Source organism: Capricornis sumatraensis, chromosome 7, assembly GCF_032405125.1.
Source record: "Capricornis sumatraensis isolate serow.1 chromosome 7, serow.2, whole genome shotgun sequence".
NCBI lineage: Eukaryota > Metazoa > Chordata > Mammalia > Artiodactyla > Bovidae > Capricornis > Capricornis sumatraensis.
In genome coordinates, this window is record NC_091075.1 from 62133794 (window position 1) to 62147737 (window position 13944).

At 48.0% G+C, this 13944-nt stretch overlaps 1 protein-coding gene across 2 annotated transcripts in view; it reads right to left on the reverse strand.

The window, feature by feature from the left end:
* Positions 1 to 13944, reverse strand: part of APBB2 (amyloid beta precursor protein binding family B member 2) — a 188435-nt gene that overhangs the window by 4806 nt on the left and 169685 nt on the right. Inside the window, exons 8-12 of one of the 2 annotated variants that reach the window (XM_068974803.1) lie at positions 9558 to 9672; positions 8863 to 8950; positions 8008 to 8088; positions 6132 to 6247; positions 3079 to 3258 (exon numbers count right to left, since the gene is read on the reverse strand). In XM_068974803.1, coding sequence (XP_068830904.1) covers positions 3079 to 3258; positions 6132 to 6247; positions 8008 to 8088; positions 8863 to 8950; positions 9558 to 9672 — 580 coding nt within the window. Of the gene's footprint in view, positions 1 to 3078; positions 3259 to 6131; positions 6248 to 8007; positions 8092 to 8862; positions 8951 to 9557; positions 9673 to 13944 lie in introns of both variants that reach the window. The other variant, XM_068974802.1, reaches the window with a different exon arrangement.

Sequence of the window (13944 nt, forward strand, 5' to 3'; positions counted from 1 at the left end):
TCAACCCAGTCACATGAAAAACAATTTATCATGTCTCCTGTGTGTAAAGTATGTTTCTAGGTTTGCATCACAACCAGAAGTACACACTTCCAAAGCACAGTTTTATAAACGGCAGGTATGGCAACATGGGACACCGGATGGGGAGTTTCTAGTGTTAGTTATGTTACATCCAGTGTGAGTCAAAATTATGCCTGATGAATTTCATTAAGAGGACCCCTCTCCATCTCACTTTCATCAAAATATTTTCAACTGGGCCTCTACCACTCAGCTGCAAAACATGCCTAACAAGTAAATTCAGAATGTGTTAATGCCAGAGACATTTCAGATTGCACGCATTCACACATAGATATTTCAGATGGGGAACCATGCAGATTTGAATCAAGAGGAAAGACACCAAGTTAGAAATGCTGGATACAGAGTATAAAGAAAGGTTTATCCCTAATGTCTTACACTAGATTGGCTCAGTCACTTTAGCTGGTGACCCTCATACAATTAAAATAGTAAATGAGTAGAAATTATTTCTAGAGAAGAGACAATGAGTCTTGGAATCAGAACAAACTAACCAGTGATAAAGCTAATTATTTAATTGTCATCAGCATTGAAAATGTATAATTAAGGCTAAAAGCCATTCATTTTATGACTAAAATCATCTGTTACGATTTGTTTATAATTTCACACACACACAAAACAGTTACCATCCATTTTTGCTTGGCTGGATTCTCCCATTTTCTATTTTCTCCACACAGTCCCTTCATCCCATCTCAGCTCCCTATATCCAGTCAGGAGGTTCATCTCAACTCCTCCACTGCCCCGTCCCCCTCCACTGGGCCCTGGTTCTTTATATGCAGGTGGATTTGAGATAGAATTCTGGCCCCACAGTACATGAGGGGAGACTGTTCTCTGACGAAGGACTGTGGTGGGGACGAAGCCACATAACAAGTCGCACAGAGCGCCTTCCCCTCTGGCCTCTGCTTTCAGAGGTGTCCATCTCTGCCTCTCTGTCCAGCCACCCCTTCCTTTCCCCTTCTTAACCTAGCAACGTGCTCATCTGCCAAGAAACAGAGAACGCCCTCCACTGCCCCAGCCAGCTCCACCTGTTCCTGGACTCCTGGCATCTGGCAGGTCTCAAAGTCACTCTAACCCAATCGGCAGGCTAAGCCCAGCTCCAGGATCTTCAACTTCCACCAAGACCTTGGCCCAACAACAAATATGACACCCGTTTCAGTCCGGCTTTGCTGGCTCATTTCCCTCAGCCTCAAAACCGTGTGGCTCTCCCCCATCCCAAACAAATGAGTGAGAGCCCCGACGGCGTACTTCCAGCTACTCCTTCACCTCAGACTTGACGAGCAGCCTTTCTTCAGGGCCCCTTTCTTCCTCCAGGTCACTCCATCCGGTGCAGTCTTACACTTAGAGCACTTTCTGCACCATAACAGAACGTCGGTTTTTGCATCTCCCCACAGTCCCAAACTCCACAGTACTCACATCTTAGTCCTACTTGAACTTCCCAGAGTCCAGCCCACAAACAGTGGACTGAGTTAAGGGAAGTGCTGCTGCTGTTGCTGCTAAGTCGCTTCAGTCGTGTCCGACTCTGTGCAACCCCATAGACGGCAGCCCACTAGGCTCCGCCGTCCCTGGGATTCTCCAGGCAAGAACGCTGGAGTGGGTTGTCATTTCCTTCTCCAATGCATGAAAGTGAAAAGTGAAAGTGAAGTCGCTCAGTCGTGTCCGACTCTTCGCGACCCCATGGACTGAAGCCTACCAGGCTCCTCGGTCCGTGGGATTTTCCAGGCAAGAGTACTGGAGTGGGGTGCCATTGCCTTCGGGCAGGTGCTTCAAATTCCGCATTCCTCATCGCCAGCCAGATGACTCTCCATCACCTGCTCCCTTCTTGTCCCACTGCCACTCCTGGTTTAGACGCAGCTCCCCCCGGCCCCCTGGTGATCTCCCCACCTCGGCTGCGTCCTTTTAACCCTCCTCCACTTTGTTTTCTTCTCTCTCTTTTGGAGCATGGTCTATTCACTGTCTTGCTTAACAATCTCTGCTGAAGGTAACACCCTGGCATGAGAGCCCAGGCCCTTCGTGACATGGACTGCACCTCCTTCCACCTGGTTCCACCCACCCCACCTGCTGTTGTAGAATACACCATGCAGCCCAGGTTTGGATGCCTCCTTCGAACAGTTCCCTCCTTCTTACTAGAACTTTTCCAGGGGCTGGAATAACAGGAGCTCAAACGATATTTGTGGAATGGATCATTTGAAATCATATATGTGGTACAGAAGCACTGGCTTTACCGCCTGGAGACTTGGGGGTGAGCACAGGCTCTGTCGCTTACCAACGCTGCCCTGGGGCTGGCCCTTGCTCAAACAAATGACCAAGTGCCCCAACAGCATGCTTCCAGCTACTCCTTCACTTTAATCTTTAGGAACGAGCTATTTTCAGGGACCCCTTCCTGCTCTGGGTCACTCCTCCATCCAGACTTGGGGGCAAACACAGGCTCTGTCACTTAACAACTCTGTCCTGGGGCCTGCCCCCATCCCAAACAAATAAGCAAGTGCCCCCAGTAGCGTGCTTTCCTCTGAGCCTCTATTTTGTTATAAATAAAAGAGAACTACCTAACAGGGCTGTGGAAAGAATAGAGTTCATAGATACAAAGTAAACAAGAACAATGCACTTAGACCAACTATCTAAAATAAAGACCATTTGATACACTGAATTAAACAAAATCACTGACTTGGTTCCAAAAATGGCACCAATTCACACATGACCAGCATCTTCTGATCACACACTGAAATTAACTAGGGCTCAAGAATTGAGAATCCTCAAATTTATGGTTTTGAAGGTCATTGCTTTCAGCGTTCCTGGAGTCTCTAAGAACTCGGCTCCAGCCAGTCCTGCTGCTTCCGGGTGTCCTGCCCTCTTAAGACAGCAAACAGCTCAGGAATGAGGGTGTCACACAGCAAGGCCTTGCTTTAGAGCTTAGACTTAGCTTCCTTTAAGTCAGAAATTCTACTCTAATTTATGGCATATCAGATAAAAGCAAGGGCCTGAGGGTGGAACCCCCACAGTGGGCTTACTCACCATGCAGGCAGCCTGCACTGCCTCCGACACGTTACCGGCATTAGGCTCACACCAGAAAACGTGGCACTCAAAGTGCTGGTTCCCAGTATCCATGATGAAGGCAAACGTGTGCACGTCCTTCCCGACGCCCATGAAGGACAGGAATCGCACCCGACACTCCACCAGGATCTCCTCTTCATTCTGCAAGAGACCCAGTTCAGTAGCCCGGCCACAGGCACAGACACATTTGGACCATAAGTCACAGAATTGGCTTACAGTGGCTGCACAGAGGAAATGGTATTTTAAAATATACAGCCAGACAATTTAGAAAGGACTTGACATTACTTTGCCAACAAAGGTCCATCTAGTCAAGGCTATGGTTTTTCCAGTGGTCATGTATGGATGTGAGAGTTGGACTGGGAAGAAAGCTGAGCACTGAAGAATTGATGCTTTTGAACTGTGGTGTTGGAGGAGACTCTTGAGAGTCTCTTGGACTGCAAGGAGATCCAACCAGTCCATTCTAAAGGAGATCAGTCCTGGGTGTTCTTTGGAAGGACTGATGCTAAAGCTGAAACTCCAATACTTTGGCCACCTTGTGCGAAGAGTTGACTCATTGAAAAAGACTCTGATGCTGGGAGGGATTGAGGGCAGGAGGAGAAGGGGACGACAGAGGATGAGATGGCTGGATGGCATCACCGACTTGATGGACATGACTTTGGGTGAACTCTGGGAGTTGGTGATGGACAGGGAGGCCTGGTGTGCTGCAATTCATGGAGTTGCAAAGAGTCAGACAACGACTGAGTGACTGAACTGAACTGTATTTTTCTAGAAAGGGAAGTTTCTAAATGTGTCTGGAGAGGCCTCACTGCTGTGGGTGGCTCATTCTTAAATTGAGTCTACTCTGAGCCACAGAACAACCAGGTATGAGTGTTTTGGTCTCTGTCCACTCCACTCCAAGCCTGTGACTTCACTGTGGGTAGGAACAACGTCATGTATACGTTTTATGTATTGCCCAGACAGTGGCTCAGAATCCACTTGCCCTGGAAAACCCACTGGAAACCCCAGAGCACCAAGAGGAAAAGATTCACAGGATCTCTTTCCACCCAGGTCTTCCCCAACTCAACAGCACACTGAATCGTTAGGTGTTAGTTGCTCAGTCGTGTCTGACTCTTTGCAACCCCACTGACTGTAGCCCGCCAGGCTCCTCCGTCCACAGAATTCCCCAGGCAGGAATACTGGAGTGGGTGGTCATTCCTTTCTCCAGGTGATCTTCCTGATCTAGGGACTGAACCCTGGTCTCCGGCATTGAAGCTAGATTCTTTACCATTTGAGCCACCAGGGAACCACTGAATCATATTTCTATCAAAAACTATGTAAACAAAAAGTTACCAAATGCTTTTTTTTTTTCTGTTTTCTTTTTCACTAACTGACATCCATATGATGCTGAGTTAAGAAATGTTCAGAACTCACTCTAATGAACACTATATCCTCTGCAACAGCCATTTGTAATTTGTGAAAATTAGTAAATACATCCAGAATGTTGACTTTTGGCTCGTGAACATCTGGACTTATGAAATATTCACTCAGGTGCTGTGGGATTGCTTAACAGGCAAACTAAGCTGGTCTGAGAGGTGGGAAGCATTCTTGGAAGAAAGACATTTATGTTGAGATCTAGGTAGGCCAAGGGGAGCAGCGCCTGCAAAGGTGCTGGGTAGGAAAAGGCACCACGTGTTGCAGACTTGAAGAAAATCCAGCGGGCCAGGCCTGCAGGCTCAGTGAGCATCCTCAGAAACTGAACTGGGTGTGAAGGCGAGCTGCTAGTGGACAGAAGCAAGAGCAGACAAGGACTTATGATCTTTCCGTGACAGGCGCCTCACAGAGGCAGAATGGAAGACTGCCCCTGCTACTGCTAGCTGTGTCAGGGAACGTTTAACAGGAGGATTCCTACGTGCCGTTTCTCACAAGTCCTTTGTTTCTTTTTAAGCGGAACAGCAGGCTGCTCCCAGGAACGGAGGTCATTGTGTGAGACAGGCTTGAGTCTCCTTTAGTAAACATTCTCTTTATGACAAAACTGCTTAGTCTCGATCCCCTTTCTTGAGATATGGATTGTCTCCTGACCTTGTGACCGTTATTAATCCCTGTTCCCTTGGTAACAGCTGCTGTACATTTGGTTTTCTGATCTTTATCATTGTCGAAAGAAACTTCTTGTACCACAGCCTTTATATCCTCACAGAGAAATCATTAAAGCACCTTTGCTCCATCAGGGCTTGGGTGCCCGTGTCTTTCTTTCTTTCTTTCTCTCTCCTCGGCTGATTCTCTGGAGTGCAGAGACCCGTCTTGCTCACTCTCCTGCCCAGGCTTCTAAGACTCTCTCGAGAAGGCGCCCTGTGCCTTCACCCTCCTTGAGAGGGCGCCCGGTGCCTTTGTGAGCGACACAAGTCCTGTGTCAAGGACTTTATTGGTTCTCTGCATAAACCAGGGAATATCAGCCTCTTTCTCTCTTTCACTTTCTTATCGTTGCCTCCGGACCATCAGGTCCTGGTCGTTAAAGGACCCCAACATAGCTGTGTGCCTGGTGCCAGTTGGTTAACCTCTCTGTGCCTCAGTTTTCTCAACCACAAAGTTGAGATAATTTGTGTCTGAGGCTAATTGCTGGCCTCTCTCCAGATGACCAGTGACCCCTGCTACCACAGGACCTTTCCGCAACAGATGCATCTACTAAACCCCAGCCCCAGGCAACAGCCGAGTCAATGCTGGAGCCTGGAGAGTGGTCAGAAAACCAAGCCCCATTAGCGAGTTACTGCTAACATCATACAGTCACCTCTAGCAAATGATTCCAATCTCCTGGGCAAAGGAAGAATGAGAAGCACCAGAACAGAATCCTCTGAGGTGTGTGCATAGATCCAGACACCAAGGGCAGTTTTCTTTTTTTTAATGTAAGTCATTTTAACCACAAGCAAGCACAGCTCCCCAGAGGCCAAGCCTTGGCATGTGCCTGAGTTTCACAGAAGCTTATCGTATGTGAAACCGCACTGTATCCCAGACAGGCCAACCGTATCTGCCACCCTTCTCACCTTCTCACTGATGACAGTCACAGTAGCATCGGCCACGTTCATGTTCACTGACGGCCATTCCTCCTTGCTAGAGGAGGTCATAAGACTTTCTATGGCATTGTTCAGGGTATCCATTCCTGTGGATGGAAGGGATAATTGAAAAAGGCCCTAAAGCTATTCCTGACTCTCAAATATGGATCCAAATCACCCAGCAGCAGCTATGCCCAGACATTTTTTTTTTGTAGCCCCAGACGTTTCATTTGAGCATTTCATGGCTCAAAAGAAAAGAAATGCCAGTGTTTTCAACAGAAAAAAGGGTCATGAGAACTTCCAGAGATGTAATGTGTGATGTCCTATCTAACCAGACTGTCTCTCCCAAGATTCCCCAGCTCCAAGTATAGAAACATTACTCAAATGCTGCTACCTTTTTTCTAAGCAAGGAACCTTGCAAAGGGGCGGGGGGTCCAACAGAAGCCAGCCTCTGCCAGATTACCCTGATCATCTTTTATTGTGCCTTGTTACTTAAGTAAGGCCAAGTTTAGATGGCCCCTGGACACGAAGAGTATGTGTTGTTCAATGGGGCCCTCTGGCTGAGTGTTCCCACAGCTATTTTTGGTGGGTGGTATAACAACTTCATTGAGATCTAATTCACATACCATACAATTTACTCAAGTAAAGTGCAAACTTCAATGGTGTTCAATACATTCAGAATTGTGCAACTATCACCATGGTTTTAGAACATTTTTATCACTCCCTAAAAGAAACCCCATACCTTTCAGGAGTCACCCTTCATTGCCTCCAGCCTTCTAGTCCTATCTTTAGAGATGTGCCTACTCTGAACACATTTCATATAAATGGAATTGTAAAGGGTACAGTCTTTTATAATTGGCTTCCTTCATTTAGCAGGATGTCTTCAAGGTTCAGGCATGTTGCAGCAAGTCTAACACTTCATTCCTTTTTATTGCCAAATAATCACCACAGTATAAAAGTGTTTTTTATTCACTCTTCAGCTGATGGACATTTGGGCTGTTTCTACTTTGTGACTGTTATGAATGATGCTGCTGCGAACACTCCTGTACGAGGTGTTTCATGTGGACAGTTGTTTTCATTTCACTTGGGTATATGTCCAGGAGTAGAACTGCTGGGTCAAATGATAATACTATATTTAACTTCTGAGGAGTTGCCAGACTGATTTCTAGGGCAGCCACGCCATTCTACATTCACCCCAGCAGTACGTGAGGGTTCTGATTTCTCCATAGCCTTTTTTCATCCAGAAAAAGGCGACATCTCCCAGACTCCTTCCAGCTTGGTATGGCTAAGCAACTAAATCCCAGCCATGAAATGTAGCTGACTGCTGATGCTGGGTGTACTTCTGGGACACACCTTGACGGGAAAGCAGGAGGGCTCCCTCAGCCCCCGTCCCCGCCCAGCACTTGACAAGGACTGAAGCAGATGCCCCGGTCTGAGACAGATGCTCTGATTCAGAACAGCAGGGCCCTTCCACAGCCCTGGCTTATGCACCTCTGAACTGTTGGGTGAATGAGAAATCAGGTCCTCTTCATTCAAGTCCCTATATTCTGGGACCATGAGTCGAAGGAGTTTAGTCTGCCCGTCCTACTCTTTTGTTATAATTTTATTTTGCTCTGCAGCATGTGGGATCTTCCTGGACCAGGGATCAAACCTGTGTCTCCAGCACTGGCAGGTGAATTCTTTACCACTGAGCCACCAGGAAAGCCCTGCACTGCTCTCTGACCAGGACTGCTGTGTGCTCTAGCTGGTGACAGTGTGAGGATCTGGTTCAAGACAAAGCAAAGGAGTGAAACAGCAGACGCCACCCTCATGGGAAGGTGAACACCAAACACTTGCCAAGTGGAAAGACAGTGAAGGTTGCACATACCGACCGGTTTGTCCACTGGTAGCATGCCCAAATACTGCACGTGGAACTTCTGGACCAGCTCAGTCTTTGGTGTTGGAAAATCTACTACAGGGAAGAAAACAACACATCTTTCTCAAAGGTTCCAACACACACATAACATCCTGCCTTTCTAGAGGTGAATGTGACAATCATTCTATAAGAACAGCCACTTCTTCTGCCAGACACGGGGGCCATCAATCAAAGTCCCCTTCACCTGTCATGGATACATGTGTGTGTATGGCTGGGTCGCTTTGCTGTGCACCTGAAACTTATCACAACCTTGTTAATCGGCTATATACAATAGAAAATAAAAAGCTTAAAAGAAACTCCATTCACCTTTCACTTCTAGGTAGGTAAGCATTTGAAAGAAGGAACTGGAATCTGTGTGTTAAGCTGTGATGGTCTCTTGGAAGTATGCTAAGTAGCAGCTTTGGGTGTTTGGTTTATTAGGGGAGGTTGATGACCAGAAGAAATTTAATTACAAAGGGGTGCAATCAGAGACAGGAAAAATGACTAAACAGAGCTCCCCAAAATATCAACCCACATATTTTTAAACTAGCTGGTCCTTACCCCAGGCTGTACATGAGTTACAAAGCTACTAAAGGTAATTGTCTTTAATTTTGTCCAACAACAAAACTCATCCTGGTTCTTAGTACCTAACCCTGTTGACACAAAGTCAGCTCTAAGCCACACTCAAGGCCCCAAGTGCAGGCTCGGCCTGGGTCTGGTGGGTCCAGCGTGGTTCTGAGGGACACTCGACATGTACATGTCTGAGACTCTGTGTTTGGTGACTCAGACGTGGAGTGCCAGCACCAAGGTGGTGGGGGGCGGACCTACCTTGCAGGGGGACATCGAGGTTCCCATGAGTCCTTTCCTGTAAGGAGCTGCAGGCCAGGGCCTTGGCATTCTTCCGTTCGGCCATAATCTGATGAAGAGAAAACGTAGCTTTGGCTCATGGTTATGGACCCTGTGACCTCAGCTGTTCCAGGCAGTGGAGTGCCTGCTTCATTTTCAAGTTAAACTGGCTTTAGTCCACTGCCGGACCCCCAACCCCCATCTCCGAGCTGCACACTTTGAGAACTGTGCCCTTTTCTCTGGGGGGAATAGTGAGTGACGGTACCTCAGAGTAACTGACATTCTCCTGACTGTTCAGAATGTATTCCTCTTCCATCTCTAACGTAACAAGCCCCACAATAACTCTGGTCTTTTGTAGACCTCCAGGCCCACAGCCATCAGAGGAACACAGAGCAAGTGGTAACCCCCCGCTGCTGGCACCTGGCCACTTCTTGACTTATTAGACCCACCGGACTGTGGGAGGGACCGAGGCCATGCTCCCTTTGTAGGTGAAGCGCCATTTAGAGCAATAGCTGACATCAGAAAGAGTATGAACCACGCTGGTAGGACTGGTGGTCGGCGTGCTTCTCCCAGAGCTTGACCTGAACGTGCTGACTCCCGTCCTTCCACACCCCTTTCCTTGCTCAGCAGTGAGGAAAAAAAAAGCGGTTGAACTCCTCTGCCCTGACCCACCTTACCTTGGAACAGATTTCGTGGAGACTTGTGGCAATGGCTTTTGCTGGTGTATCACATCGAAATACATGACATTTCAAAATTCTTGTATCTTTATCTCTTGCTACATAAGCAAAATCTCTGTGCAAACAAAGTTTATCAGTCCATTAGAACGAGGAACCTTTACAACACACATTCTAGTTATGAATGTTAACTGAGCTAGAAGCCAGCGTGTCAGAGGTAAACAGAATATGCAGTGGTTAAAAAAAAATAAAACAAATGTCAACAGCCACCGCAAACAGAGGAACAGTTGTATGGATGTGAGGAATTCATTTCTGACTAAAATAACTACAGTGTTCCCTAGACTCTGTCTGTTGAGCTTCTGGAATCTTAATGAACAGCACATAATGAAAATTGAACTTTATGGGAACCTTCTATCTAGTAACAACAAATGTCATGGTTATAAATATTATGATCACAAAACAGAACACAGGCTTGAGAGGAGCATGCATTTGTAGGCACGATACTGAGACACACACAGTGATGTAGCAGAAGCAAAACAGGCTCCGACGTGTAAGCACGTGCCCGGAGACTGGACCCGACCCACGGCTGCGGAGAGGCCGAGAGGCAGTCACAGGGACACGGAAGGACGCCACAGGCCAAAGTCCCGTCAAAGGCACTTGATTCTGCTAATCACACCTCTCACTCCAGGGCTCGGGGTGGCGGCGGTGGCATCACCCCATAAACTGTCAGCTCAGACTCCGCGGTGAGCCTGCAGCTGGCCCTGGATTTCAGCATCTCCTTTACTGATGGAAAGGACAGTGCCTGTGACATGATCTGGCTTCAAAGAACCATGCCACACAACTACAATTCTCACTGCTGTTACTGAGGACAGCAGTTTAAAAGATCAGAGGTTTATGAAAAATAAACGCTCATACTTCCCCATCTGGTAATGGATCACAGTGATTTCCTGGCAGGTGTTGCCAAGCTTGGATCCCTGTTTGTAGGCATAACCACAGATGAATTTATTAATCACTTCTCAATGTAAGAGCTGGTGATGTTCTTGCAAACTAGGACAGATTTTCCCCAACAATGATTTGGCTTCTTTGGGAATGAACAGGAATCTATCTGCTGAAGGCAACTGGCCACTGTGAAGGCCTGGCCAGAAAAGCCTGTCCCATAGCCTTGCTGTGCCCCAGGCCACCTTGTGGCGGCTCCTAGCCACCCACAGGCACTTGAATCTCCACCTGTGCACACCTGCCCACAGACCTGCTCTGCTCCACCTTCCCGTGACCTCAGCTTCCATCGCAGTTGGTGCCCTCCATACTAAAACTAGGGGCCGTCCTGACTCCCGCCCCGCCATTCCTAGCCCCCGCACTCTGTACCCAACCCCCCCATTCAGCCTATTTCCCTCCTGACAGTGTCTTGAATCCACTCCTTCCTTGCCAGCCCTGCCAGTGCTCAGGATTTCTAGGCAGGTCTCGCCTCCCTGCCTTTGCTCACATCGTCTCCAGGCTTTGGCCACCGCTGAAGACCTGGATGAAGCTGGGTGAGCACCCTGTCCAGTGCTAGCGTGCTCCTTGCACACGTAACACCCACCACTGAGTACCATGAGTGTCTGCTTGTGAGTTCTGTCTTCCCCACACCCCGCTGAAGTTCCATGAAGATGATTTGTGCCTTGCTGCTGCTGCTAAGTCACTTCAGTCGTGTTTGACTCTGTGCGACCCCATAGATGGCAGCCCACCAGGCTCCCCCATTCCTGGGATTCTCCAGGCAGGAACACTGGAGTGGGTTGCCATTTCCTTTTCCAATGCATGAAAGTGAAGAGTGAAAATGAAGTCGCTCAGTTATGTCCAACTCTGTGTGACCCCATGGACTGCAGCCCACCAGGCTCCTCTGTCCATAGGATTTTCCAGTGGGGTGCCATTGCCTTCTCCTTTTGTGCCTTATTCACCCTCAATACCAAGTCTCTGGGCCTGGCTTTAATTGGTACTGAGTGCCCCCCTCTCTCAAGCACAGGGCAAGCAGCATGCACCCTATTATCCATTGAGAAAGCTGGCCTGTGGTCAGAGGTATGAATGGCTGCTCTGATACTGAGGCTGAGGGTGGGTCTGGGTGAGAAGCTGGGCCCAGACTTTGGGGGTAAGCACAGCCTTGCTGAAACTCCAATACTTTGGCCCCCTGATGCAAAGAACTGACTCACTGGAAAAGATCTCGATGCTGGGAAAGATTGAAGGCAGGAGGAGAAGGGGACGACAGGGGATGAGATGGCTGGATGGCATCACCACCCTGATGGACACGAGTCTGAGTAGGCTCCGGGAGTTGGTGATGGACAGGGAAGCCTGGCATGCTGCAGTCTGTGGGGCCACAAAGAGTTGGACACGACTGAGCGACTGAACTGACAGCCTTGCTCCACACTGTGCTCCCAAGGCTTTCCCTAGTCCCAACCCCCATCGGGATAGCACATGACTTGAGAAACGACGAGAAGGCATCACTTTTGTTGGAGACCATGCTCGAGGGAAGTCATTTCAGGCCTGCCTCCTTTTGGCTACTTCTCTTTTCTGGACAGTTCCTAAAGTGATAACACAGTGTGTCGCCACACACTGCTCTTCTCCTTCAAAATTCCACGTTCAGTCAGCATTTTTCTGATGCTCAGTCTTTGAAATTCTTGTGGTCACCCATGGAAAGTCCAGAAAATTTTGTCTGGATTTCTGGAGTTCCAAAGTTTGTCCCACCAACTCTTCCAGCATTCTTAGTCCAGCTAAGCAGCTCTCCCCTCTGCCCCCGCAAGCTGGGTCCCCGTGTCCACTCACAGCACCTCCCCTTGCCCGGCCAGGTGTGTACTGGCCATCCGGCACAGTCTGCAGCTCACTACACCATCAACTCTGCATGGCGCAGTTCGAAAGCCCTCTGGCCCTCTGGCCCCCAGCACCTTGCTTGTGTCTGAATGCTGAAAGGATCTGCATTCTGGACCACAAAGGATTACAGCTTGTTATATCCCACCTTTAGTAGAGACCTCACCAGCATCTGTACTCTCCGAGAGAGGAAGGGACAGCCAGAGGGCAACGGGTCAGAACCCAGGCACCCCAACTTCTAGTCCCATTTCCTGATTTCACTGAGCTATACAGTCTCGGGCATGAAGTAAAAAAAAGATGGAATTCTCCAGGGTTCCTTTCCAGCTCTGATAATCTATGATGTAAGCATCCAAGATCCATCCTGCTCTCTGCGACTGCTGGCTGGCCTACGAGTGTAGTCAGGCCACTATCAGAGAGGGCCAAGCAGGCCCTGATCGATAAGCATGGATCACTCCCATCATGCTTCAGATGCAACCCCACAGGAGTAATTTTTTAAAATTATTATTATTAATCTTCATCTTCTTCTGGCTCAGGAGAAAGTGATTAAGGTCTAAGGCGACCATCTGACCCACATTTTCCCAAACGGGTAGCTTAGCAGCGCAGGCTCTGTTTGGGGCATTCTGATACTTTAAAAACAAAAAACCAAAAAAACAGCTTTGTCTTTTCCTGTTCCCTCCTAGGTACCAGGCTAATAGATCAGGGAGGCAGAAAGCTGTTGGTAATTTAACCTCCCAAGAGAAAACAAGTTCCCTCATCTCTTCCCTGTGGAGGGGTCAGGAGATCTGCATGTCTCTATTTAATAGCCATGAAACATATCCCAAGTTACCCTAAAAGAGCAAAAAGTCCCGAGAATGAGGATTTGTAAGAATTCACTTTCAGGGGCTTCCCTGGTGGTCTAGTGGCCAAGACGCTGCACTCCCAGTGTAGGGGGCCTGGGTTCGATCCCCGATCAGGGAAACTAGATCCCACATGCTGCAACTAAGACCCAAAATAGCCAAATAAATAATCTTTAAAAAAAAAAAAAAAAGAATTCACTTTCAGGCCTGCAACACAGACAAGTCGAACAACTTCCTTCTTGTGAGAGAAATAAATGGCTGAGCTAATCTCATCATTATTCAGAATGAAATCCAAATACCTATTAACTGGTTGTTGTAAAATCCTGCCTTTTCAGCACCTGATTTCTGAAAATGGCTGCAGCTATAGGCAAAATAACGACCCTCCCAAGACATTCCTATCCTAACTCCCAGAGTCTGTGAATAGATGACTTTACAAAGAGGACTCTGCAGGTGGGACTGAGTGAAGGATTCTGATTTGGGGCTGTGACCCTGGATTATCTGGGTGGGCCTGACACACAAGGGAAAGAGGAGGCACTTGCCTTACAAAGGGAATTCTCAATAAAGAACACGCACAAGGGCTACAAGCCAAGGCAGGCAGGCAGCCTCTAAAGACTGGAAAAGTGGGAAGGCTTCTCTAGTGGGAAGACAGCCCTACTTGACACCATGATTTTTCACCTCTAAGACCAGATTTCTGATCTCCAGAACTATAAGAGAATAAATCT